Raw genomic sequence first — 24,805 nt, 5'->3', positions numbered from 1 at the left:
AAAGCAAACAACACTTACACAAAATTATAGAAAATGCAAACTATTTACAGTGAGAGAGCATTGGTTAGCAGCTGCCTGCAGGGAAGGATGACAAAGAGCACAAAGAAACTTTTGGCTCATGGATGTTCATCATCTTGGTGGTGATGGTTGCATGAGTGTAAACATGCATTCAAATGTATTACACAAAATACGTGCAGTTATGGCATGGCAATTTACCTCAACAAAACTTTTTTTTTTTTAAGAGGACAATACTATTTGTTTGTTCGTTTTTAAAATGGGTGGGAGTTCCCATCGTGGTGCAGTGGAAACGAATCTGACTAGGAACCATGAGGTTGCAGGATCGATCCCTGCCCTCACTCAGTGGGTTAAGACTCCAGCATTGCCGTGAGCTGTGGTATAGGTCGAAGACACAGCTCGGATCCAGCATTGCTGTGGCTGTGGTAGATATAGCTCCGATTAGACCCCTAGCTTGGGAACCTCCATATGCTGCGGGTGTGGCCCTAAAAAGACAAAAGACAAAAAATAAAAAACAAAAAAAATAAAGAAATAAAAATAAAAAGGGCAAATGGAGTTCCTTTGTGGCTCAGGGGTTAAGAATCTGGTATTGTCACTGCTGTAGCGCAGGTTCAATCTGTGGCCTGGCCCCAGAATTTCACATGCCACAGGCTTGGACAAAAAAAAAAAAAAAAGGCAAATGACAGAAATTGGCACAACACTGTAAAGCAACTACATTCTAATAAAAAATAAATTTTAAAAAAAGGGCAAGTGATATGAACGGCTTACAGAAAGGTATTCGGAGGGCACAAGTTTACGAAAAGACTTTGCTTTCACTGAGAAAATTAGAAATTTCTCACCAATCCCACTGGCTCAAAGGCATGCTAAAAGTTGGGGAGTGAGACAAGCATTCATGACACTCCTAGGAGAGTGGCCCTCAGGGAGGGGAATCTACACTATCGAAAAAGGTCCCAAACAAGAAAGACCAGGAACAGTGTCCCCTCCTCAGACTCATGAGCGCTTAGTCACTACTGAGTCCCAGAAGTTCTCCAGGAAATGTAAAATTTTTAACCATATCCTTAATCAAACTAAGGCACAACTCTCTAGCACTTTGGGAGTGGGGCAAAGGTCCAGGCAGCACACAATCCACGCAGCACGGGAACCCCACCCACTCCAAGGGGAGCCCAGGAGGGTTATGGCTCAGTACCAGGAACACATGGCCCTCAGGCAGCCTCTCCCTAAAGAAGAATTCACTTCCCTCAGGCAGAGTAGGATCCTGGTTCTGTCGCCTTTGGGCTCTCTAGAGTTGAATGGCCACCCCAGATGAGGAATGAAGAGAATAATGGCACCCCCCTCCTGGCACAGGGTGCCAGGTCACCACTGCATGGAAATGCTTGTTGCTCACACCAGGACCATGACTCATCCATCCATCCATCATGCCACATGAGCAGCACAATGCCCAGAGCAGCCAGCAAGACTAAAGACAGTTCCCCACTCCTCCTCAGACTCACAGGCAAGGACATACCCTCCTCTTTGCCGCTGCAAAGGTTCTGGGGATCCTATCAGCCCCTCTGCCAGGGTGTTCTCTCCCTCTTTCCCTGGCCAATGTCCACTGACCCTTTGGAACCTGTTTAAATTTCCCTCCAGGGAAGGCTTTCCCTAATGCCCCAGATGAGGGCAGGTCTCCCAGCAACCCAAAACAGATGCTTCTCCCTAACAGCCCTGAGCTCAGTGGAAGTAAGTCATGATTTATATCAGGACGCCCTCCAGGGCACGAGGCCATCTGCAGGCAGCCCTACAGGCTCTCAAAGACATTTATAGGGTGAACATAATCAAATCAAATGGGTGTAGTGGGTACGTACCACAGGTCAGGGTTGTCAGTGCTATTTTCTATGCTGAATTGTTCAATCTCTGGTCCCACCTGAGCAACAAATTTGGCCAGTTTCTCTGCAGTCTCCATGGTCTTCGTGTCAACTACAAAAAAACCCAAAAACGACTGTCATGCATTGGTTCTGAGCTGCCAGTTCCCATGGTAAGGTTGCAGAGACTGATTACAAAGACAGTCCTTCATTGTAGCCTTGCCCTTTGCCATATGACTCTGCACCTCTGTCCAGCAGAGATGGACTCTTTTCTCCCCTTGAATTGGGGCTGGCCCTGGGACTCTTGCTGGCTGAGAAGGTGACAGAAACAAGAAGCCTGAGCCTCAGAGGCCTCAAGCACCTCCTCTGCCTCTCCTGGATGCCCAAACTCAACCATCAGGTGAACAAACACAGTCTGACTGCTGGGGGGTGACAGGCATGTAGCCCAGTCATCCCCATCACTTCAGCTAATAGTCCCAGACAACTGGCCGCTACCTATAGACACATTTGCAGGTCCAGCCTAGCCCAGTTCTCTCAAAGTCAACACTGGATGCCTCGTTTGAAGCTACAATTTGGAGCACCTTGTTATATAACAATAGCTAGAGAAACATAGCTGTTGTATGGATTTTTTTTTTCCCTCTCCATTCCCAGGACTAGTGCTAAATGAGAATCACTGGCCAGAGGGTAGGCCTGGTGTAGAAGGAGAAGGTAATGGCTGGGAGAAACAAAAGAAGAAACTGAGGGTCGACTAACCCTAAGTAAGGAAACTCAGAGACCTTGGCAGGAAAAGAGGCAGCAGAATAAGAACAAGGGCATCCCTACGGAATGTTCTTATGGAAGCAGTAAGAACAGAAAGAAACAGATCAAGGAGTTCAAAGACCCAAGCATGGGCACATGGCACACCCTACTGGCCAGCAGGAAGACCTTGAAGGGAAGCAGAGTTGCTGGCAGCACTTCATGTCAGCTCCACACTCAGGACAGGGGTAAGGGTGCAGCACGCCTCTAGGGCTGGCCCCTCAAGGAAGCAAGAGGAGAGAGTGTGCCTCTGTGTGTGCATCATCTTGGCCAGGTCCCTTTCCTTACTGCCTGCTGACCAACCCATTAAAGCCACCCATCTCTGCAGAGACCCCTGGAGATCAACCAGAGTTGGGACTGGGGCTCAGAGGAGAGGGACAGGAGTAAGCACTCACCATTGGAAGACAGGCAGGGAGAGGAGCTCTGAGGGGCTTCAGGGACATCTACACCTGCTGGCTTGGGGGATGGGCCTGAGGCTTCTGGGCTGGGGTCCTGAGGAGAGGGTCCGGCTGGGTCTGGCAGGCAGTCCTTGGCAGCATCATTTCCATCTGGCTGGGGCAGTTTTCCCTGCAAGGAGCCTGGAGCCTGCCGGCCATGGTGTTTCAGCCTGGTGCCTGAGGAGAGGAGGGTCTGGGTCCCAGTGGTTGCTTTCCTCACCTTCCAGCCCCGGAGCCCTTGAGCTCGAAGCAGCCCCCGTCGCCGTCCCGGGAGGAGCCTCTTCTTGAGGCTCCGGACTGCCCGGGCATATAGCATGGCCCGGACTGCACACTCTGCTGCCATTGGCTTCTGATCTGCTCCTGGCATGGTCTGGCTCATCCGCTGCATTTCAGCCAGCTTCAGCTTGTAATATTTGTACTCCAGACTACTATCATCAGACAAAAACCTATGTAACAAAACAGGCACAGCAAGACATTTGTGAATACACCAGCATGACTAAATTATTGCTACAAATACACTTGTGCAAATCCTTTCTACCTGGTGGCCTCCCTGCTGTCAGAGAGGCTCTGTCCAGCTCCATCCACCAAGGACCCAGAACTGGACCCTGGTCATCTGCCCCTGCTCAGAGTGACCATAGGGTGACCAGGAACTTTTATGGAGCACTGGTTGATTCTTGCTCAATTTCCATCAGCAGCAGCCAAGAAAAAGCTCACAGCTCCTGGTGGTCGTACAATACAAACCAGTCACCCTGGAACCATGGAAGCACTCCAATGCCAGGGAGCGGCATGTGTTGCTCCTGGACCACTTTCAGGAGGTGCTGCTCTTCAAGTGGAGGACACTCAGTGACATTTTAACTGCATTGAGGCCAGTGTGCGACTGCTGTGAAATCACATGCCAGAATCACAAAGAGAACAGTACAGAAAAGAGGAGTTACAGGAAGAGATCCATAATACTGCCAGTGGAGAGCAAGCTCTAAGAATACCAACATCAATACGTACCATATGAAACTGCTTCGTGTATATAACATCTATGAATATTTGCTTTTTTTGCATAGGTTAAAAGATTAGAAAGCAAACTTAAGAACTAGCTCTGAGGAATGGGTTAAAAAGGAGAATGGAGAGAGACTTCTACACATTTGCTCTGTTGACCATTTCATTAGCACCTTCTTTCATCTCTATAAACCCTTCCCTTCTAGTCTCTGGGATTTTGGTGCATTTTTTGTTTGTTTTTTTGTTTTTTGCTTTTTAGGGCTGCACTCACGGCATATGGAGGTTCCCAGGCTAGGGGTCGAATCAGAGCTATAGCCGCTGGCCTATGCCACAGCCACAGCAACACGGCATCCAAGCCATATCTGTGACCTACACCACAGCTCATGGCAACACTGGATCCTTAACCCACTGAGCGAGGCCAGAGCACCCATATTTGTCAAATTTCCCTTATGTGGGAACCCTTGCTTGTTAGGGTGCAATCTTGCAGGACACTGCTGTTGTCCACAACAGCATTTAGGGAGGCAGAGGAGCCAGCATGCAGCCTGTTTCCTCAGATCCAGCCAGACCTTGACTGTGCAGAGAGCATCAACAGGAGCTTCAAACGGAGCTGCTCCCATCATGCAGTGCTGCCAACATCTTGTGCACTGCCACCTCATGTCCAATCAGCTTCTGTCATTGGTAATTAGGAACTTCATCTAATATGTGATCTTACCATCAGGCAATCTAAAAGCCGCATGAAATATTGCCATACTTACCAAACAGTACTCACTCTAACACAAACTGAAAGTGAACATTCACAAAAACCTTGTAAATGAGGTCATGGAGAAAATTACAGTACATCTCAGGAAAGGAAGATCAGGTGAGCCACATTATGTAACGCATAAAAGTTGAAAGCAGCAACACCAAAATAAAACAGGCTTCTAGGAGTTCCTGCTGTGGCTCAGCAGTTAACGAACCAGACTAGCATCCATGAGGACATGGGTTTGATCCCTGGCCTTGAAAATGCTTTGAATACTGCCTGGCATTCATTAAGTAGTCAACAAATATTAACACAGCATCTCTGCTAATACCCATTTACTGCGTGCTAAGTTTCCCATACCTTTTTTGGATGACATCTATCTATTTCAGAGAATTATAGTCAAGTCTCCTAGCATGATAAGGATTTATCTCATCCTCCTTTTATTTCTAAACCTTGTTTAGGTAGCTCATAGCTGCACGGTTCCAGCAGTAAGATTCCCAGCTGTTGTAGCTCCATGACTTTCCCTCGTTAGTAACTTTTTTTTCCCTCTGAATTCTTTTGTTTAGTCTTAAGTAACATTTCCATACCTCCTTTCTTTCTGGTAGCATTTGCTCGGTATGCAATCTTCCATCTTCGTTTTCCATTTCCTGTGTTGTTTTTTTTTGTTTTGTTTTTGTCTTTTTGCCTTTTCTACGGCCGCTCCCGCGGCATATGGAGGTTCCCAGGATAGGGGTCTAATCGGAGCTGTAGCCGCCGGCCTACACCAGAGACACAGCAACACCAGGTCCAAGCTGCATCCGCGACCTACACACAGCTCACGGCAACACTGGATCCTTAACCCACTGAGCAAGGCCAGGGATTGAACCCGCAACCTCATGGTTCCTAGTTGGATTTGTTAACCACTGCACCACGACGGGAACTCCCTCCATTTCCCGTGTTTTAAGTGACCCTGAGAGGAAGCAAAAGCTAGTGCTTTTAAACCCCAGCGTCAGGCTAGTAAAGGTAGCGGCAACCTATGGAAACATGGATTCCTAATAAGTTGAATGTATTCAAACTCTTGTTTTTTTTGTTCTTGTTTTTCTTCTCTTTCCTTTTTTCAGTTTTACGGCCGCACCTGTGGCATATGGAAGTTCTCAGGCTAGAGGTTGAATTGGAGCTGCAGCTGCTGGACTATGCCACAGAAAAGTAGGCTCTGAGCTGCATCTACAATCTACACCACAGCTCACCGAAATGTAAGATCCTTAATCCACTGAGCAAGGTCAGGGATCAAACCGGCATCCTCATAGATACTAGTCAGGTTCTTAACCCACTGAGCCACAATGGGAACTCCTCTTTCTTTTTTATCATTGGACTGAATATTTTCTTTTTTGCTTTCCTCTCCCCTTTATAGTAGCATGGAAGTTATAAATCCCATTTCTATGCTTTTAGTGGGAATAAGCATTAAAGCTCTTATTCTCTGTCACTGTCCAGAGTTACTCACTAGCTACAGCCTTATTCTAAATAAGACAAGAGCCCTAACATCCACTTCCCTCCTTCCCCTTGCATGTTTATTAAAAAATTTTTTTTCTTCGCTGCGCCCATGGCATATGGAAGTTCTTGGGCCAGGGATCAAACCTGAACCACGTCAGTGGCAATGCTGGATGCTTAGCCTGCTGAACCACCAGGGAACTCCACTCCCTTGCATGTGTAGATAACGTGAGATTTTAGTTTTTCCCCAAAGCATCAATTAGACTTTTTGTTCATTTTGAGGCCTTTGGACAATCCTGCTAAAGGTTAAACTAGAGAGATTCTTGGCCACCTACTTCTTCCCAAGTCTCTCAACATGTGGACATGGCAGACTATCCCTGGAGAGCATAATCCAGAAAAGGTAAGTGCCATCCCACTCCCAGGAGACAATTTAGAAGCTGGGAGAAAACAATGCACGACATGTTGAACTGTTGGGATCATTCTATAAGCTTGTTCCTCTGCAACCTCTTTTGTAGAAAGCAAAGGAAGTCTGGAGTTCCCATTGTGATGCAGTGGAAACAAATCTGACTAGGAACCATGAGGTTGCAGGTTCAATCCCTGGCCTCGCTCAGTGGGTTAAGAATCCGGCATTGCCGTGAGCTGTGGTGTAGGTCATGGACATGGCTTGGATCTGGTGTTGCTGTGACTGTGGCGTAGGCTGGCAGCTGTAGCTTTGATTAGACTCCTAGCCTGGGAACCTCCATATGCCATGGGTGCGGCCCTAAAAATAAGACAAAAAAAAAAAGCAAAGGAAGTCTACCTTTCAATCCTTCAAATGAGGAAGTGTCTGTCTGTATTACTGATATTTTAGTGCACCAGAAGGGGTAGGCCACCTTGGGAAAAAGCAGTGGCCAGTTCTGTCCACAAGGCTTGGCTGTGAGGTTGTGAACAAACTTGTGTTCACCCTTCCCCATGAAGAGAGGGAGTCTCAAATCTCTGCTAGACCCCAGCAGGTACAGATAATGGAAACCGTACTTATATCTGCTTTCTAAGAACTGAACCTTTCACTTACTAATAAAAAGAACACATTATTGTGTTAAGACCTAGCAAAAAGAGCATTCTCTGATCAATGACTAAGAAATCCTCAAACACTGGGGAGGAAAGTGAGCAAAATTCCCATCTATCTTCATACGTACAACAGTAATACTGTACAACTGATAATGAAGAAAGAACAATACAGGAAATCAACTTACTCCAAATATAAAGTAAAAATTACTTTTTTAAAGTAATTAAAATAATAAAAAACAAGGAGTTCCTGTTGTGGTTCAGTGGTTAATGAACCAGACTGGTAACCATGAGGTTGCAGGTTCGATCCCTGGCCTTGCCCAGTGGGTTAAGGATCCAGTGTTGCCGTGAGCTGTGGTGTAGGTCGAAGATGCAGCTCAGATCCCAAGTTGCTGTGGCTGTGGCATAGGTTGGCGGCTACAGCTCCAATTAGACCCCTAGCCTGGGAACCTCCATATGCCGAGGGTGTGGCCCTAAAAGGACAAAAAGACAAAACAAAAACAAAAACAAAAACGAGCAACACAGGCATATTATCTCTAGAGATACAGAGGTAAATGTTAAAAGTAGTTTAAAGAACTAAAAGTGACTACCTCCAAGGAGTGGAACTAAAAAGTGACTGCATGAGACTGGATCATGGCAGAAACATTTTGCCTTTAGTTCAACTGATTTATTTTCTTACTTTTTTTTTTTTGTAAATTACAAACAAGTACTCCTTTTTTTTTTTTTTTTTTTTTTTCCCATTTAGGGCCAAACCTGCCCCAGGTTAGGGGTTGAGTCGGAGCTGCAGCTCCAGACCTACCCCACAGTCACAGCAACAACAGATATGAGCTGCATCTGCAGCCTATGCCACAGCTTGTGGCAATGCCAAATCCTTAACCCACTGATCAAGGCCAGGGATGGAACCCACATCCTCATGAATACTAGTCGGGTTCTTAACCTGCTGAGCCATAATGCGAACTCCCATACAAGTCCAACTTTGAATTAAGAATTCAAACATAGGCGTTCCCGTCGTGGCGCAGTGGTTAACAAATCTGACTAGGAACCATGAGGTTGCGGGTTCGGTCCCTGCCCTTGCTCAGTGGGTTAACGATCCGGCGTTGCCGTGAGCTGTGGTGTAGGTTGCAGACGCGGCTCGGATCCCACGTTGCTGTGGCTCTGGTGTAGGCCGGTGGCTACAGCTCTGATTCAACCCCTAGCCTGGGAACCTCCATATGCCGCGGGAGTGGCCCAAGAAATAACAACAACAACAACAATAACAACAACAAAAAAAAGACAAAAAAAAATTTCAAACATATGTACCAAAACACTAAGTCTACTAGTTTTTTTAAAAGCACTTTTTTTTGGTATCGCCCTATCCTTATAGTCTCTGGGCAATTCCTTCTAAAGGAACTCACAGGTGATCAAGTCTCCAAGTCTAGGAACCTAATCTGTCTTCATCCAGGTCTATGCTATTGACCAACCACTGAGGTTTTTATTTTAACAATTACATTTTTCATTTCTAAGATCCTAATTGGTTCCTTTCCCTAGCAAGCCGTTCCTATTTCATGGATGAGATATAGTATTATCCATCTAAGACTATTAATTACATATGTATTTTTAGACAATCTTCTTCTTCTTCTTCTTTTTTTTTTTTGGTCTTTTTGCCTTTTCTAAGGCTGCTCCTGTGGCAACTGGAGGTTCCCAGGCTAGGAGTCTAATCGGAGCTGTAGCTGCTAGCCTACACCAGAGCTATAGCAACTCGGGATCTAAGCCAAGTCTGTGACCTACACCACAGCTCACGGCAATGCCGGATCCTTAACCCACTGAGCAAGGCCAGGGATCGAACCCGAAACCTCATGGTTCCTAGTCAGATTCGTTAACCACTGAGCCACGACGGGAACTCCTGGCCTGGGAACTTCTATATGCTGCAGTTGTGGCCATAAAAACCAAACAAACAAACAAACAAAAGCAAATACACAAAGTATAAACTTTTCTATTTCTAGCAATCTAATCTAGAGATAATCCTAAACACAAGCCAAAAATGTGATTCATTAAGCAATTCACAGAAAAAAATTAAAAATAGTATACAATCAAAAACATTCTAGGAGTTCCTGCTATGGCACAATGGGTTAAGAATCCTACTGCCAAGACTTGGGCTTCTGCAGAGACAGAGGTTCAATCCTTAGCCCAGCACAGTGGGTTAAAGGATCCACTGCTGCTACAGCTGTGTTGTAGGTTACAACTGTGGCTCAGACTCAATACCTGGCCTGGGAACTTCATATGCCGCAGGTGGGGGCATAAAAAAAAAAAAAAACTCTAAAAATCCAACAAGAGGGAGTTTCTCGGTGGCTCAGCAGGTTAAGGGTTAAGGATCCAGAGTTGTCACTTCTATGGCTCACGATGCTGCTGTGGCACGGGTTTGATTCCTGACCAGTGAACTTTGGTATGCCTTGGGCGGAGCCAGGAAAAAAAAAATCTAACAAGAGAGGAATAGCTAGGCATTCCTGTTATGGCTCAGTAGGTTAAGAACTTGACTAGTATCCACGAGGACTCAGGTTCGATCTCCAACCTCCCTCAGTGGGTTGAGGATCCAGCGATGCCACAAGCTGCGGCATAGGTCAAAGATGCAGCTTGGATCCAGTGTTGCTGTGGCATCGGCCAGCAGCTGCAGCTCCAATATGACCCATAGCCTGGGAACTTCCTTATGGCTGCCAGTGAAGCCATAAAAAGAAAAAAAGATAGAATGGCTAAACAAAATGACCACCTACTCTATGGACCAGTAAATGCAGCCATGTGAAATGTTTACAGAGAAGGATATGAGCATTTTCCTGTGTTATTTAAAAGGAATAGGGCATATTATATCACAGGATAATCACAACTATCATTAAAAACCAAACAGCCTTTCATGAGCAGAAAGACCAGAAGCAAATGCCCCAAAATGTCAGTGGACGTCAGCAGGCACACAGGTGGCTTCTCCCACCTTTTGTTCTTTATCTTCTCTAATAAGCAAGTTCTGTATTTATGGTGAAAACCTTAATTTTAAAAAGCTGTTCAAGTGAAGAGGCAATAAGGCAAAAGGAAAAGACAGTTTAACAAACAGTAGCCATCAGTCACAAATAATTTCTGTGACATACTCATCTTATACTCTCTTTGCATATGCACCTCTCACCTCATCCTCAAACTAACACAGCAGGGCCAAGGAGCTCCATGTCTGGATGAGAGAAGGCCACATGGCAGGTAAGCAGGAGGATTGGAGCTTAAACCCATGTGAACTTGTCCACCCTCATGCTCTTCCCATTGACAGCAAAGCTCAAAACAAGCATCTTACCTCTGCTCTGGACACCATCAGAGCAACAAAAAACACTGCCATGTGCTTTTTATAGCAGGGATTCTAAAGAGCAACATTTAAAGACTTACCAGTAAGCAGGGTCCTCCTTGAGAAGAGCTCTCTCTTTGGGAGACAGGCTGCCTCCGACTACACGTGAGACCAGCTGGTCAATGATGTCCACCACTTTGTGATCTGCTCGCTGGGGCACCTCTGGAACACACAGAAGGGCTTTCTGAGAAACACACTGGACCACATGGGGCCTAGAAGACCAGGACAGAATTGAGGGCTTAGGATGGAACCTAAGCAGGCACCAGCAACTGAAATCCTCATTCACTAGAGACCAACATTGAAAATGTTAACATAACAGCATTTCTGTTATTCTAGAAACCAATATGCAAAACATCCTCCCAAAAGCTATAACAGCATAATCGCTAAAAAACAGTTACAAACTTATAATGACTGTACAGAGAAATGCATGTACATATTCCATAGGAGGAAATGGTAAATAGAAATTCCATAACACTTTTTGCATATAACTTAACTTGAATGTTCACAATATTAAGGGAAAATAGAAAGACATAAAATGTATCTAGGTATAAAATATGTAAAAGTATATCTAGACTCCCAACATGAAAAAAGGAAGAAAAGATGCATACACAAAGGAAAAAAAGATAAGAAATATGCCAAAAAAAAAAAGAAAAAGAAAAAAGGAAATACACCAGAAAGTTAACAGAGGTTATCTATGGGTGGTAGGTTTATCAGAGAATTCTTTTTTTTCTTGATTTTTAGAGCTGCACCTGCGGCATATGAAGGTTCCCAGGCTAGGGGTAGAATTGGAGCTATAGTTGCTGGCCTACACTACAGCCACAGCAACGCCAGAGCCAAGTCGCGTCTGCGACCTACACCACAGCTCACGGCAATGCCGGATCCTCAACCCACCAAATGAGGCCAGGGATCGAACCCACAACCTCATGGTTACTAGTCAGATTTGTTTCCACTGCACCACAATGGGACCTTCGAGATTTCATTTTTTATGTGCTTTTTCTATAAAAAATAAACACACATTTTGTAATCAGAAAACATATAAATTAACAAAGAAAAAATTTCCAATTAAAGAAGTCAATGGTCCTAAGGTAGGTGTTGACAGAAAATATTTGCTGAATGTATGAAAACATTTTTTAAGGTGTGAATTTCCTTCAATATGACTTGTTTTTTTTTTGGCCGACTCGGCCTATGGAGTTCACGGGCCAGGGATCAGATCCGAGCCACTGTTGTGACCTACGCCACAGCTAGGGCAATGCCAGATCCTTTAACATACTCTGCCGGGCCAGGGATCAAAACCTGCATCCTGGCACTGCAGGGATGCCACTGATCCCATTGTACCACAGCGGGAACTCCTGACTTGTAATGCTACCAGCAACACAGAAGTGTGTTATGACCTTAAATACTAGGACTTTTTAGTTTTCTGATACTTAAAAGTTTTAATAGCACAGATGGTCTATTTTTTCATTCATTCAACAAAAATTACCCCGAACTGAAGAGGTTTTCCAGTTTGTTCTGTGGAATGGTATTTTAAACACCCATATCAGATCTTAACAAAAGAGGAGTCAATCCTTCAATTGTCATGTCATTTCCCCTCTGAAATTACTTTCCCTTTTTTTTTTCTTCTTTTTTTGCTCTTTAGGGCATCACCCATGGCATATGGAGGTTCCTAGGCTAGGGGTCAAATTGGAGCTACAGCTGCTGGCCTACTCCACAGCCACAGCAACTCGGGATCCGAGTTGTGTCTGCGACCTACACCACAGCTCACAGCAACACTGGATCCTTAATCCACTGAGCAAGGCCAGGGATGGAATCCGAAGCCTCATGGTTCCTAGTGGGATTGTTTCCGCTGTGCCACAACAGGAACTCCTTACTTTCCTTTGTCTTTTGATGTTGGCTCTCATTTTATAGAACTGCTAGATTTATATAATTTTACAAAAGAGTAAGAGGTTCAAAGTCAGAAGCTTTCAAAGACAATGAAATTTGTCCATTGCTGCAATCATCTCTAGGGATAATCATAGCCCAGAGCCAGAAAGTGGGTCCTAGGTTTGGCCCAGCAATCATTCTGAGAACATCTCCTTAAAGAAGGATTAAAAAAAAAAGTTTAATGAAAATAATGGTAATAATCAATATATCCAATCAAAGATGTTTTCCCAGCACTTCTAACAGTAATGGAAGTAGTGGCAGGGCAGTGTCCCATTGAGATATGGGTGTTGGCGCCATCTACCTGCTGATCAAACAAGAAGACAAGGCTTGCAGATGCCAACTACATGGGAATCCAGCTCTGCTCAGCCTCAGAAGCCTCTTGTAAAAGGCAGCGTGAGGAAGAGAGATGAAGTAAATTTACGTTAAGTCAATATCAAGATGCAGCAATTGCTATAAAAACACAGAAAAGAGCCTTGATAATCCTATAAAAGAGCAGACTCTACTGTTCGCAGCATGGCAAGACTGCAGCTACAGGCAGGCCTGTACAGCAGCACAGAGGACAGGGGTGGGCAACATTAGGTTATGGGGGACTTTTTCATCTTTCTTACAAAGTTCTTCAGTATCATTGTTTGTTTGGTCTTTTTGCCCTTTCAGTATCATTGTTATACTGACTTTCTATCCCACTACTCTGGGGTGGGTATAGGGAAGAGGGGTCCTGCTTAAGCCTCGAGACCATTTATGGAAGGCTCCCTCTCTGGGAGAAGGTGTGGCCACTCATCGTGGTGGGACCTACCCAGTGCCTGTTGCACAAGGCTGGAGAGGACTGAAGAAAGTCAGGGAAAATCAAGACTTCCCCAGTCGGCTGGGGCAATGGAAGCTAAGAACTGTATCAGGAGGAAAAGGGACTTCCTTGCTGGTTACATGGCGACTACATATGCTCACGACCTCTGGGATGTCTGGGTTATGAGAACATTCACCCTGGGAGCTAAGGGAGAGGGAAAAGGGACACAAAACAGTTGTTTCTATCTCTATTACCTTCTTCTTGGTCTTTCCCCTTCCAAGTAAGCCAATTCATCAACTGCAGCTTACCAGGTATATCTAAGTTAGCTCTTGAACTTTAGCCAATCTAAAAAAGTAAACAGGTGAAAAGGTGTCTGTCCTCAAAATACTGCCTCCCTGACTCCCCAGCTCCTCCTGTGCAGGCTGAGGCCTCTCCTACATAGCTCTTAATCCCAGCACAGAAGGGGCTGGGTTTTGTGATTTCTTTCACTCAGGAGCCTGAGGAATCCTTAGAGACAGTGCCCAGCATTTATTCCCCCTTCTAGTAATACCTGGGGGGTGTGGGGAACACAGGGAAGGGGTGGCATAAGGCCTCTTAACCTTGGCTGCAGGATGGTACAAACACACCAGAAAGTGCAATCAAAACTGTGTACAAACATATGTGCATTTTTCTCTGGCAAGGACCACAGCTTTTCTTGTCTTTTTGCTTTTTCTAAGGCCACTCCTGCAGCATATGGAGGTTCCCAAGCTAGGGGTCTAATCGGAGCTGTAGCTGTCAGCCTACGCCAGAGCCACAGCAACGCAGGATCTGAGCTGCGTCTGCAACCTATACCACAGCTCATGGCAACGCCAGATCCTTAACCCACTGAGCAAGGCCAGGGATCAAACCCGCAACCTCATGGTTCCTAGTCAGATTCGTTAACCACTGAGCCACGATGGGAACTCTCAAGGACCACAGTTTTTCATCAGATTCCCAAAGGAGTGTGTGACCCAGAAAGTCTAAGGACTTCTGTGGTGGACAGAAGATTCTTAATACATGCTCACACGTTTATAGAATGAATGGCAGGCATATATACCGGTCACTGTGAGTTTTCTGCTAAAATTCTGATTTTCTTCCAAATGGTTAAATAACTTCCATGTACAAATCTCAAAGAGAATAAGAAACATTACAAGGAAACATGAAAAATAAATCATAACACGGAGTTCCTGTCATGGTTCAGCAGTTAACGAATCTGACTAGCATCCATGAGGACATAGGTTTGATCCCTGGTCTTGTTCAGTGGGTTAAGGATCCAGCGTTTCTGTGAGCTGTGGTGTAGGTTGCAGACATGGTTTGGATCCTGTATTGCTGTGGCTGTGGCACAGGCCAGCAGCTACAGCTCCTATTTAAGCCCTAGCCTGGGAATCTCAGTATGCTGCAGGTGTGGCCCTAAAAAAAAAAAAAAAAAAAAAAAAAAAGGAAACTTAATCAATCATAACAAACAGAAACTTCTGCTGCTTTCCTTACCATCACTCAGACCACTTGGAGCCTTGGCCTGAATTTCAGGTTTAGCAGGAGGAACTGTTTTCTCCTCATCTCGAGCTGGCTCAGGTTCGGCTTTCTTGACCTGGAGTGGACACCCACTGCTGACCAGCCAAGCCTTTAGGTGATCGATGTACTCTCTCCCAAACAGGGTAGAGTCCTCAAAGTTTGGAAATGCAGCAGGAGAGGGAGCTATATCTTGGAGGCCAACAGCTTCTAAGATTTTCTCTTGTCGGAAAGAAGAGGCCAAAGAGAATGTCTGTCCCAAAAGAGCTAAAGACTTCCGGCAGAGAGAATTAGTGGTCTCCAGGGCAACGGCCAAGTCCAAGGGGTTACTGAGGGTCTTCATCTTGACACTCAGCTCATAGGCATTGCAGGCCATGAGCAGGGGTGTGACACTCTTCAGAAGCCGGTCTTGAAGTCTCATTATGTATTTATCAAAGGGCTTTATGATTTCGAAAAAGCAATTTTTGGTCTTCACAGCACCTTTGTCTAAAAGCATGTTTAAAAACTCGTTATCAACTCTGGGTGTTTTCAAAGCAGAGTGCTTTAAAAATTTGATAGTAAAAAAGCAAAAATCTCTGTGCTCTGGTTTTAAAGAGCATTTGAATGAGGCGAGCATTTTAGCACAGGTTTCGGTTTCAAGTTCAAAGAGAGTCTGGAAAAGCTGGGAAAATTTAACATCATCTTTTATGGTGTGGAATCCTGCCCATTTGATTATTTCTATCCCAAATCTTGAAAAAACATCAGATTTATCTATGAGATCAAAGCTCATCTTTCTTCTGGGGAGCCGAATATCCTTCAGATTAAGCCCCAAAGGGATTTTCTGAGTGGGGAATTGGACATCTTCCGTCCCTGGGTTTGTCCCCAGGGTCACATCAGAACTTGGGGTAGTTTTCTGGATTTGGTTAGTGCCCTGAGTTTTGGGAGTGATACGACTTATAGTGGGTACCTTTTTTGTGCTCACACTTCTCAGTGCGACGAGTTTCCCAACCCCCGCTTTAGGCGTGAGCAGGCCTTGCGTCTCCCCCTTTCCTAGGAGGGCACCTTCCTGATCAACAATGTTTAGACCTCGGCCTCTGCCTTGAACTTGGCTGCTGCCCCTGAGCACAGAGTCAGCCTCCCCTGGACGGTCCACATCATAATCCCGACTCTCTTTCTCCAAACACTCTTTCTCAATCAGCCTGGAGGAGCCAAAGTCCCCCAGTAATGCAGAGGGACCAAAACTATACTCCTGTGACCAAGAGGATTCTTGAGAAACTGAGTGGCCAAAGTCTTGTTCCCAAGAGCCACGGAGTGCAAATTTCCAGTCCTGAGAACGGAAATGTCCCAATTTTCGGTGGCCAAAGACCTGGTCTCGGGAGTCAGTGTGAGAAAATTCCAGATCCCGTCCACATTCTTTGCGAAAGTAGCTGTCTTCACTTACAGAAGGGTTGCTTGATCTGAAGGAAGGTCCTGGAAATACATCACTTCTTAGGCCTTCTCTCCCAGTATCTCGAGGATGAGCTATAGACCCACCCAGAGTATACCTGCTGTCACTGTGAATGTCATCAAACATATCTGCTCTGGCTCTTGGGACCGTCCTTAGAAGATCTGAAAGAAAAAACCCAAAAAGAAACACAAAGGTACTTTAGACCTGAGGTTACAAACAGATGATTCACAGATCACTAGCCAGCAGGGGTACTTTATCAGAGTACATTTTAGAAATTCACATTTGTTGCCAACATTTAAAATGCATGTGATTTCAGGGGGGGGTTCCTGTCGTAGCTCAGAGAAATCGAATCTGACTAGCATCCATGAGAACACAGGTTCGATCCCTGGCCTCACTCAGTGGATGAAGGATCCGGCATTGCTGTAGCTGTGGCGTAGGCTGGCAGCTACAGCTCCAATTTGATCCCTAGCCTGGGAACCTCCATATGCCACAAGTGTGGCCTTAAAAAGCAAAAAATAAAATAAATAAAATAAAAATAAAATGCATGTGATTTCCAAAACATACAAAAAGCTCATACAACTCAACAACAACAAAAAACAACTGAAAAAATGGGCAGAAGGAGTTCCCGTCGTGGCGCAGTGGAAATGAATCTGACTAGGAACCATGAGGTTGCAGGTCTGATCCCTGGCCTTGCTCAGTGGGTTAAGGATCTGGCATTGCCATGAGCTGTGGTGTAGGTTGCAGACGTGGCTTAGATACTGTGTTGCTGTGGCATAGGCCAGCAGCTGTAGCTCTGATTAGACCCCTAGCCTGGGAACTTCCATATGCTGCAGGTGCAACCCTAAAAAGGGAAAGAAAGAAAGAAGGAAGGAAGGAAGGAAGGAAGGAAGGAAGGAAGGAAAAAAAAAGGAAAAATGGGCAGAAGACCTAAACTGCAATTTTTCCAAAGACATAGAGATGGCCAACAGACATGAAAAGATGCTCAACATCACCACTTAGAGAAATGCAAATCAAAACTTCTAGATGCCACCTCACACTGGTTTCAGAATGGCCACCATTTAAAAGTCTACAAATAATAAATGCTGGAGAGGGTGTGGAGAAAAGGGAACCCTGCTACACTGTTGAATGGAATGTAAACTGGTGCAGCCACAATGGAAAAGAGTATGGAGATTCCTCAAAAACTAAAAATAGGAGTTCCCATTGTGGCTCAGTGGATTAAGAACCCGACATAAGAGTCCATGAGGATGCTGGTTTGATCCCTGGCCTCACTCAGTGAGTTAAGGATCTGGCAGTGCCACAAGCTGTGGCATAGGTCACAGATGTGGCTTGGATCCAGTGTTGCTGTGGCTGTGGCACAGGCTGGCAGGTGCAGCTCCAATTTGACCCCTATCCTGGGAACTTCCACATATCACAGGTGTGGCTAGCTGTAAAAAGGAAAAACAAACAAAAACGACAAAAAGCTAAAAATAGAGTGGCCATATGATCCTGCAATCCCACTCCTGGGCGTACATCTGGATAAAACTATAATTCAAAAAGATACATGTACCTGGCCCAGGAACTTACATATGCCCTGGGTGCGGCAAAAAATGCACCCCTATATTCATAGTAGTACTATTCACAATAGCCAAGAAATGGAATTAACCTAAGTGGATAAAGAAGATGTGGTACATACATACAACTGAATACTACTCAAGTCATAAAAAGGAATAAAATAATGCCATTTGCAACAACATGGATGGACAGAGAGTATTATAATAAGTAAATGAAGAAAGTAAGAAAGAGAAAGGCAAATGCCATACAATATCGCTTATATGTGGAATCTAAAATATGACACAAATGGGAATTTCCACTGTGATGCAGCAGAGGGTTAAGGATCCAGCAGAGGGTTAAGGATCCAGCATTGCCACAGGCTGCAGCATAGGTTGCAGATGTGGCTCTGATTTGACCTCTAGTCTGGGAACTTCCATATGCCACAGGAGCAGCCATAAAAAGAAAAAAACAAAATAAAAAAATAGGAGCTCCCACTGTGGTACAATAGAATCAGTGGCATCTTGAGAGCCACTGGGACATAAGTTTGATCCCTGGCCTGGCATAGTGGATCAGGAATCGTGTTGCCACAGCTGCAGCTTAGGTCACGACTGTGGCTCAGATCTGATCCCTGGCCTGGGAGCTCCATATGCTGGGGGGTGGCCAAAAATGACCTGTCGTGGCTCAGTGGAAATGACTGTGACTAGCCTCCATGAGGATGCAGGTTCCAACCCTGGGCTCAATCAGTGGGTTAAGGATCTGGCGTTGCCATGAGCTGCGGTATAGGTCACAGACGTGGCTCGGATCTGACATTGCTGTGGCTGTGGCGTAGGCCAGTGGCTACAGCTGTGATCTGACCCCAGCCTGGAAACCTCCATATGCCGTGGGTATGCCTCTGCCCCCCAAAAAGACCCAAATAAATAAATAACACAAATGAACTTACCTATAAAACAGACACAGACAACAGATTTGTGGTTGCCAAGAGAGGAAGAAAGGACAGGGAGTTTGGGACTTGGGAGTTTGCAGAGGCAAACTATTATACATACGATAGATAAACAAGGTCCTACTGTATAGCACAGGGAACTTACATTCAACATCCTGTGATAAACCATAATGGAAAAGAATATGAACAAGAATATATGTATAACTGAATCACTTTGCTGTATAGCAGAAATTACACAACATTATAAATCTAGTATACTTCAATAAAATTTAAAACAAAATGCATGTGATTTCACTTAAAATTCTAGATTACTACTTACAAAAACAGAAGACCTACAAGCAGTGGGCTTGCATTTGCCCTGACGACAGTCCATGGAGGCTAGGCAGCAATGCCCCTTACTCATTCAGATCTCCTGCTCTGGCTCTGTTTAACTGGCCCTCTTTTAGACTCAGGAAAGGGTATTTGGTCCCCAAATAACCCAGACTTCTTTACTGCAAACAGAACACTTACGTATTTCTACTTCTATCACAGAACTGTCTGTCTCACAGAACAGACAGTTTTTCTAGAGGCTGCCTGCCTTTCCTGCTTCCTACGAGGAACTCTTGGCCCACAGTGCCTCTGAGGCTAGTGCCACATCTGACGCTGCCCCCACCACATCTGCCTGGGCCTTGGCCAAGCACCTGACCCAAAGTTGGCTGATAGCTCCCTTGGAAAGGTCCACTAAGCCAACCAATACCTGAAAAAACAGAGACTGAGGCAGATAAGAGGGAAGGCAGAAGTTAAACAAGCAACAACAGAGGCCACAGTGGAAACTGAACAGTGTGTGCTTTTGTCCTCCTCTGTGTAGAAATGAGGAAAATAGGAAACTATATTTGCATTTGCTCATTCATGCAAAGAAACTGTAAGAAGCTAGGAATAGAAGTGAACTACGGCTGTACGGGAACACCCACAGTGGGCCTCAGGGAGACTTTGCACAGAGTGCCTTTCTTACTTTCTAGCTTTTGAAACAGAATCTACCATCTAGTTGGAAAGTCAAATGTAAAGAAAAGGGAGAGAGCCCATGGGGGGAAAAAAAGAAAACGGAGGGAGTTCCCTTCATGGCTCAGTGGTTAATGAACCCGACTAGGAACCATGAGGATGAGGGTTTGATCCCTGTCCTTGCTCACTGGGTTAAGGATCCAGTGTTGCCAGAAGCTGGGGTGTAGGTGGCAGATGCGGCTCGGTTCCCATGTCGCTGTGGCTGTGGTGCAGGCCAGCAGCTGTAGCTCCATTTCTACCCCTAGCCTGGGAACTTCCACATGCCGCAACTGCAGCATTAAAAAGCAAAAAAAGAAAGAAAAGAAAAAGAAAAAGGGAGAGAGAGAAGCCAAGAAGTAGAGATAAGCCGAAAGGCCACAGGAAGCTAAGGCTTTGTATAAATCCAAGTTTATTTGTCCAACAAGTACTTACTAAGCATCTACTCTATGTAGGCACTGCTCTAGGCACTGAAGTTACAGCAGGGAAAGGCGACAACGAAGTCCCTACTTTCCTGGACTTGTCAGTTGAGGAAGTCAAACAATTAACAAAAAATCCTTCAGATATAATAAAAGTGCCAATAAGAAATATCAAGCAGGTGGGAATGTGAAGAGGGAAAACCATTTTTAGACAGGCTGGTAAAGGTGGGCAGCTCTGACAACAATGTATCTGTAGCAGAGGCCTGAAGTGCAGAGCCAGAACGTGCAGTTATGGGGAAAGCCTTCCAGGTAGAGGGAGTGTGAGGACAAAGCCCTGAGGTAAGATGAGTAGGGGACAACTGTGGCCAGAATAGAACAGAGGGAAGGAGGGGCAAAATGGTAAGGAAGCAGGACCTAAACTCTGCTGTACATTGAAGTCCCTGGGGACCTTCAGGTATACTGATTTAATCAGGTTGAGGTATGACCTGGGCATTATGGTTTTTTTTAAAAAAACCCAAATGATTCTGATGTGCAGCAAAACTAGGGAACTATTATGACAGCAGATGCAAAGAGAAGGGAGCAGATACCAGAGCAAGCCAGGCCCTTAAGGGGACTCTGGCATTTACTCTGAATGAGACAGAAAGCCTTAGGGGGTTTAGAGCAAAGAGACAACCTCATTGGTTGCTGTATGGGGAACAGACCACAAGGAACAAGAGTGGATGCTGGAGTTCCCGTCGTGGCGCAGTGGTTAACGAATCCGACTAGGAACCATGAGGTAGCGGGTTCGATCCCTGGCCTTGCTCAATGGGTTAAGGATCCGGCTTTGCCGTGAGCTGTGGTGTAGGCCACAGAATCGGTTCAGATCCCACGTTGCTGTGGCTCTGGTGTAGGCTGGCAGCTACAGCTCCGATTGGACCCCTGGCCTGGGAACCTCCATATGCCGCGGGAGCAGCCCAAGAAACAGCAAAAAAAAAAAAAAAAAGAGTGGATGTTGATGTTCCAGCAAGAAGTCCACCAAGATAATCCAGTATTGATGGTTATTGATGCTGTGGCTAGGGCAGTAGCATTAGAGGTAGGGTGGTGGCTGGATTCTGCACAACAGGATCTTCCAAAGACTTGGTTTACAAGGCATGAGAAAAGTGCAGAGTAGAGCAGAGACACAGAGAAAGGCTGACCAATGGACCTCGCAGTTTTGTGACAAAGAGATGGTCCCAGAATCATCTAGCATCCTACTGGTTTCAGAAAGGTCCTTCGATCTTTCTTGAGATAACTAAGGTATATATTGGTGTTTGGGTCTCTAGGTAAAAATAAACAAGATTTAAGTTTCCATACATATGTGTATATGTACAGATGTACATGTGTGTATATATACATATATATATAAATACCTAATTATTCACGATTCATAAATGGCTAAAAGAATTAAAGGATATACACAATACCACAAATATGATTACTTTTGAGGGATAAGGAAGCTACAAACAGGCTTGTCACATCCTATTCTTAACTACTTAATTTTTCTAATTTTTTTGTAACAGGAATGTTTCGTGTGCTACTCATTAATTTCTGAAAACTCAGAAGCTGGAAACAGCCTCTGAGCCTCAGTTTCTCCAGGTTCAAAACACCTAACAACAGTTATCCCTACCCTAAGCACTCAAGACTCATCCAGCCAACACTGAGGAAGCCTCTTCTATGCTGAGGCTGGCTCACCAGTTGGTGCAGCGGCAAGCAGTACAGGCCCAAAGGAGGCCTGGAGGAGGCCAGCCCACAGCACAGGAGCAAGCATACTGTGTAAAATCAGTCTTAAGGACTACTAGGACCTCCTGGGAGAAGGCACCTGTGAACTGGGTCTTAGTGCCTGAGGGAATTAACCATGCAGAGCTGGGATGAGGGATTCACAACAAACAGGCCTGAGGCAAGGGAGTGGGGCTGGGAGCCTCGGGTGCCATGGGAGACCCCCACATTGTCCTGCAACCTGTGTGGGCACCATTTTTGATTTTGCTGGCATGATGTTTCAAAACTTTGCAAAGGGAGTATTTTCAAGCAGAGCCTACATTCAGCAGCTCCACAGCCCCCACGCCCCTCTGTCTTGCACACACCAGTTACCTTGCTGCTCCTGCACATGTCTGACGATGTAAACCTAAAATGGGGAGCCCCAAAAGTCCAAGTAGAGCCTTGGCCCAGCAAGACTGACATTAATAGATCTGTGGGGAGAGCAAATTTGAGGGGAATGAACCCAGAAACTAAAGATCTTTCAGAAGGAGATTATTGCAATAATCCACATGAGTTTGGAGTTCCCATTGTGGCTCAGCAGAAATGACTCCAACTAGTATCCATGAAGATGCGGGTTTGATCTCTGGCCTCACTCAGCTGGTCGGGGAGCCAGCATTGCCATGAGCTATGGTATAGGTCGCAGACGCAGCTCAGATCCTGAGTTGCTATGGCCGTGGCGTAGGCCAGCAGCTACAGCTCCAATTGGACTCCTAGCCTGAGAACTTCCATATGCCATGGGTATGGCCCTAAAGAAAAGGGAAAAAAAAAAAAAAAGAGTTCAAACCTGGGTAGCAGGGTAGCTATGGTGGGTACAGAGCCAGAAGATTGATTTAAGGACCCTTCTTTAGTTGGGGGCCAGTGCCTGGAGAGAAGAAGCTCCAAATAATAACAATACTTCCTTCTACATAATGAATTGGCAGGTGGACCAGGAAAAAATTTCATCTTCTCTTAACAAATACGAAGGCAGGATCTCAGGAGTTGCATTTTGCCCAAAGCATTGAAATCCTCTTGCTCTGACCCTAAACACAGGCCCCATCCCCTCCAGCCCCTCAAAATAAGCAGTTCAGCTTACCTTGAGCTTTAAACTGAAGAGCTTCACCTACAGCATCACCACTGGGGTCCATATGATATCGTTTAGCCTTTTCCTGCAATACAGCATCAAAAGTCTCCTGTGCAATTCTCCTTGTTGCCATGTTTCTCTGACCTGCAGTAAGAAGGGGAAAAAAGACACTAGGAGTGACAACTAATGCTCACAGAGCCTGCTCTATTTTACCTAATCCTCAAAGTAAAAGGCAATAATCCTTAATCTGACATGGTATTTCAAAGGGAGGCTAGATTATTTTAAGAAGAGCTCTGCCCTCATGAACCTCAGAGGTGTGTGTTAGCTGAGAAGGAGCAAGACAAGCATGTTGATCTCGGACAATTTATTTTGCTTCTCTAAGCTCATTTCCTCAGAATCCCTTAAAAGCAGCTCTATAAAAGCAGTCCTGTCTCCTGGGGTTACTGAAGGACTGCACGAAGCAATACATAAAACTGAACACAACAGTGTAGGGGAGCAGGGACAAACCTAACCTTGCAAATGGTGGTTAGGGAAGATGTGATATTTCCCATTTCTGTTTTCCCATTTCACAGACAGAGCAAAGAAACTCTGAGAGCAGACTTCCCCTCTGACAGAGAATTCTCAGTGAGTGAGTGGAGAAGTCCCTGACCAGTGACAATGACCTACTGACAGAGCTTACTCTGTGCCAGGTCCTGCTGCAGGGGAGGGATTCCCACAAGCCCATTTACTTCTCACACCAACCCAGGAAAGAAGTGGGTCCTATTATGAATTAAATTATACAAAAATGCAAAAGGGAAATTCAGACTAAGTGACCCATGCAAGGTCAGGTAGCCCAGACTGGAACCTGGCACACAGGGCCCTGGTGGTGGGGACAAATCCCTAAAGACTGAGTAGAAAAAGACTGAAAAACAAAACAGGAGAATCCAGTAGCAATGTCCTTTACCACCAAGATATCCCTTCCATCTTGAAATCTCCAACCTCAAAACCCAAACTTGTTTCTGCCTTATACTCATTTCTTACAACCATCACCTCCTTTTCCCATCCTTCAGCCCTTTTTCTGAGGCACCCCTTGCTCTGTGCTATCGAAGGGGAGGGTCTCCCGGCCAGGTGGCCCGGGATCAATTCAAGTGACCTAACCTTTCTGAGCCTCCACTTCCCCACCTATAGAATGGGCAGCTCATGATGAGGAGTTGCTGTGGGGATGGAATCGGTTAAAAAAAAAAAAAGGCAAACAGCCGAATTCAGCGACCCGCCGCCGTTACTGTCCCACTAGAGGGGCTGTTCCGGGCTCAGGCTGAATGAATGAACGAACGAATAAACCCCTTCGGGAGCGGCCCGCCTCCTCTCAGCCTCCGAAGATGAAGAAAAGGGGGCGTCAGGCCCGGGAGGCCGCAGACCGCCCCCCAGGCTGACGCGGCCGCCGCGCAGCCCAAGGGCCGAGCCCGCTGCGCCATCGCGGGCACCCAGCTTCCCGGTGTTGCGCCCAAGCCCCACCACCCCCGGGTCCACCCGCAGACGACGCCCGGGCCCGGGCCTCACCCCGAGCCCACCGCGCGCGGAGCCGCCCCCGCCACCACCTCAGGCTCCTCACCCGCCGCCGCCACCGCGCGAGGCGGGGACATGCAAATGAGCCAACGGTCTCCGCAGCGCCGCGCCGCGCAGGCGCAGGCCGCCACCGGGCCGGGATGCACGGGCGCAGGCAGCGGTCGCCAAACCCTTCTGCGCAGGCGCGCTG

The 24,805-nt window shown here is 45.9% G+C and overlaps 1 protein-coding gene across 8 annotated transcripts in view; it reads right to left on the bottom strand.

Annotated features, from left to right (window-relative positions):
• The window catches only part of SUGP2 (SURP and G-patch domain containing 2), a 35,609-nt gene that overhangs the window by 10,541 nt on the left and 263 nt on the right, over window positions 1–24,805 (bottom strand). For 4 of the 8 annotated variants that reach the window (XR_007134419.1, XR_007134423.1, XM_047776473.1 and 1 more), the window contains exons 1-6: window positions 24,662–24,734; window positions 23,083–23,214; window positions 14,888–16,495; window positions 10,722–10,842; window positions 3,044–3,531; window positions 1,857–1,968 (exon numbers count right to left, since the gene is read on the bottom strand). Coding sequence is in view for 2 of the 8 variants with exons in the window: in XM_047776473.1 (XP_047632429.1) it covers window positions 1,857–1,968; window positions 3,044–3,531; window positions 10,722–10,842; window positions 14,888–16,495; window positions 23,083–23,214; window positions 24,662–24,692 (2,492 nt within the window). In the remaining 6 variants the exon portion in view is untranslated. Of the gene's footprint in view, window positions 1–1,856; window positions 1,969–3,043; window positions 3,532–10,721; window positions 10,843–14,887; window positions 16,496–23,082; window positions 23,215–24,207; window positions 24,328–24,609; window positions 24,735–24,805 lie in introns of those variants that run through there. The other 4 variants (XR_007134421.1, XR_007134422.1, XR_007134420.1 and 1 more) reach the window with 4 other exon arrangements.

Source organism: Phacochoerus africanus, chromosome 4 (assembly GCF_016906955.1).
Source record: "Phacochoerus africanus isolate WHEZ1 chromosome 4, ROS_Pafr_v1, whole genome shotgun sequence".
Taxonomy (NCBI): Eukaryota; Metazoa; Chordata; class Mammalia; order Artiodactyla; family Suidae; genus Phacochoerus; species Phacochoerus africanus.
The sequence above is the reverse complement of the archived record's forward strand: the minus strand, read 5'-3'. Positions and strand labels throughout refer to the sequence as shown.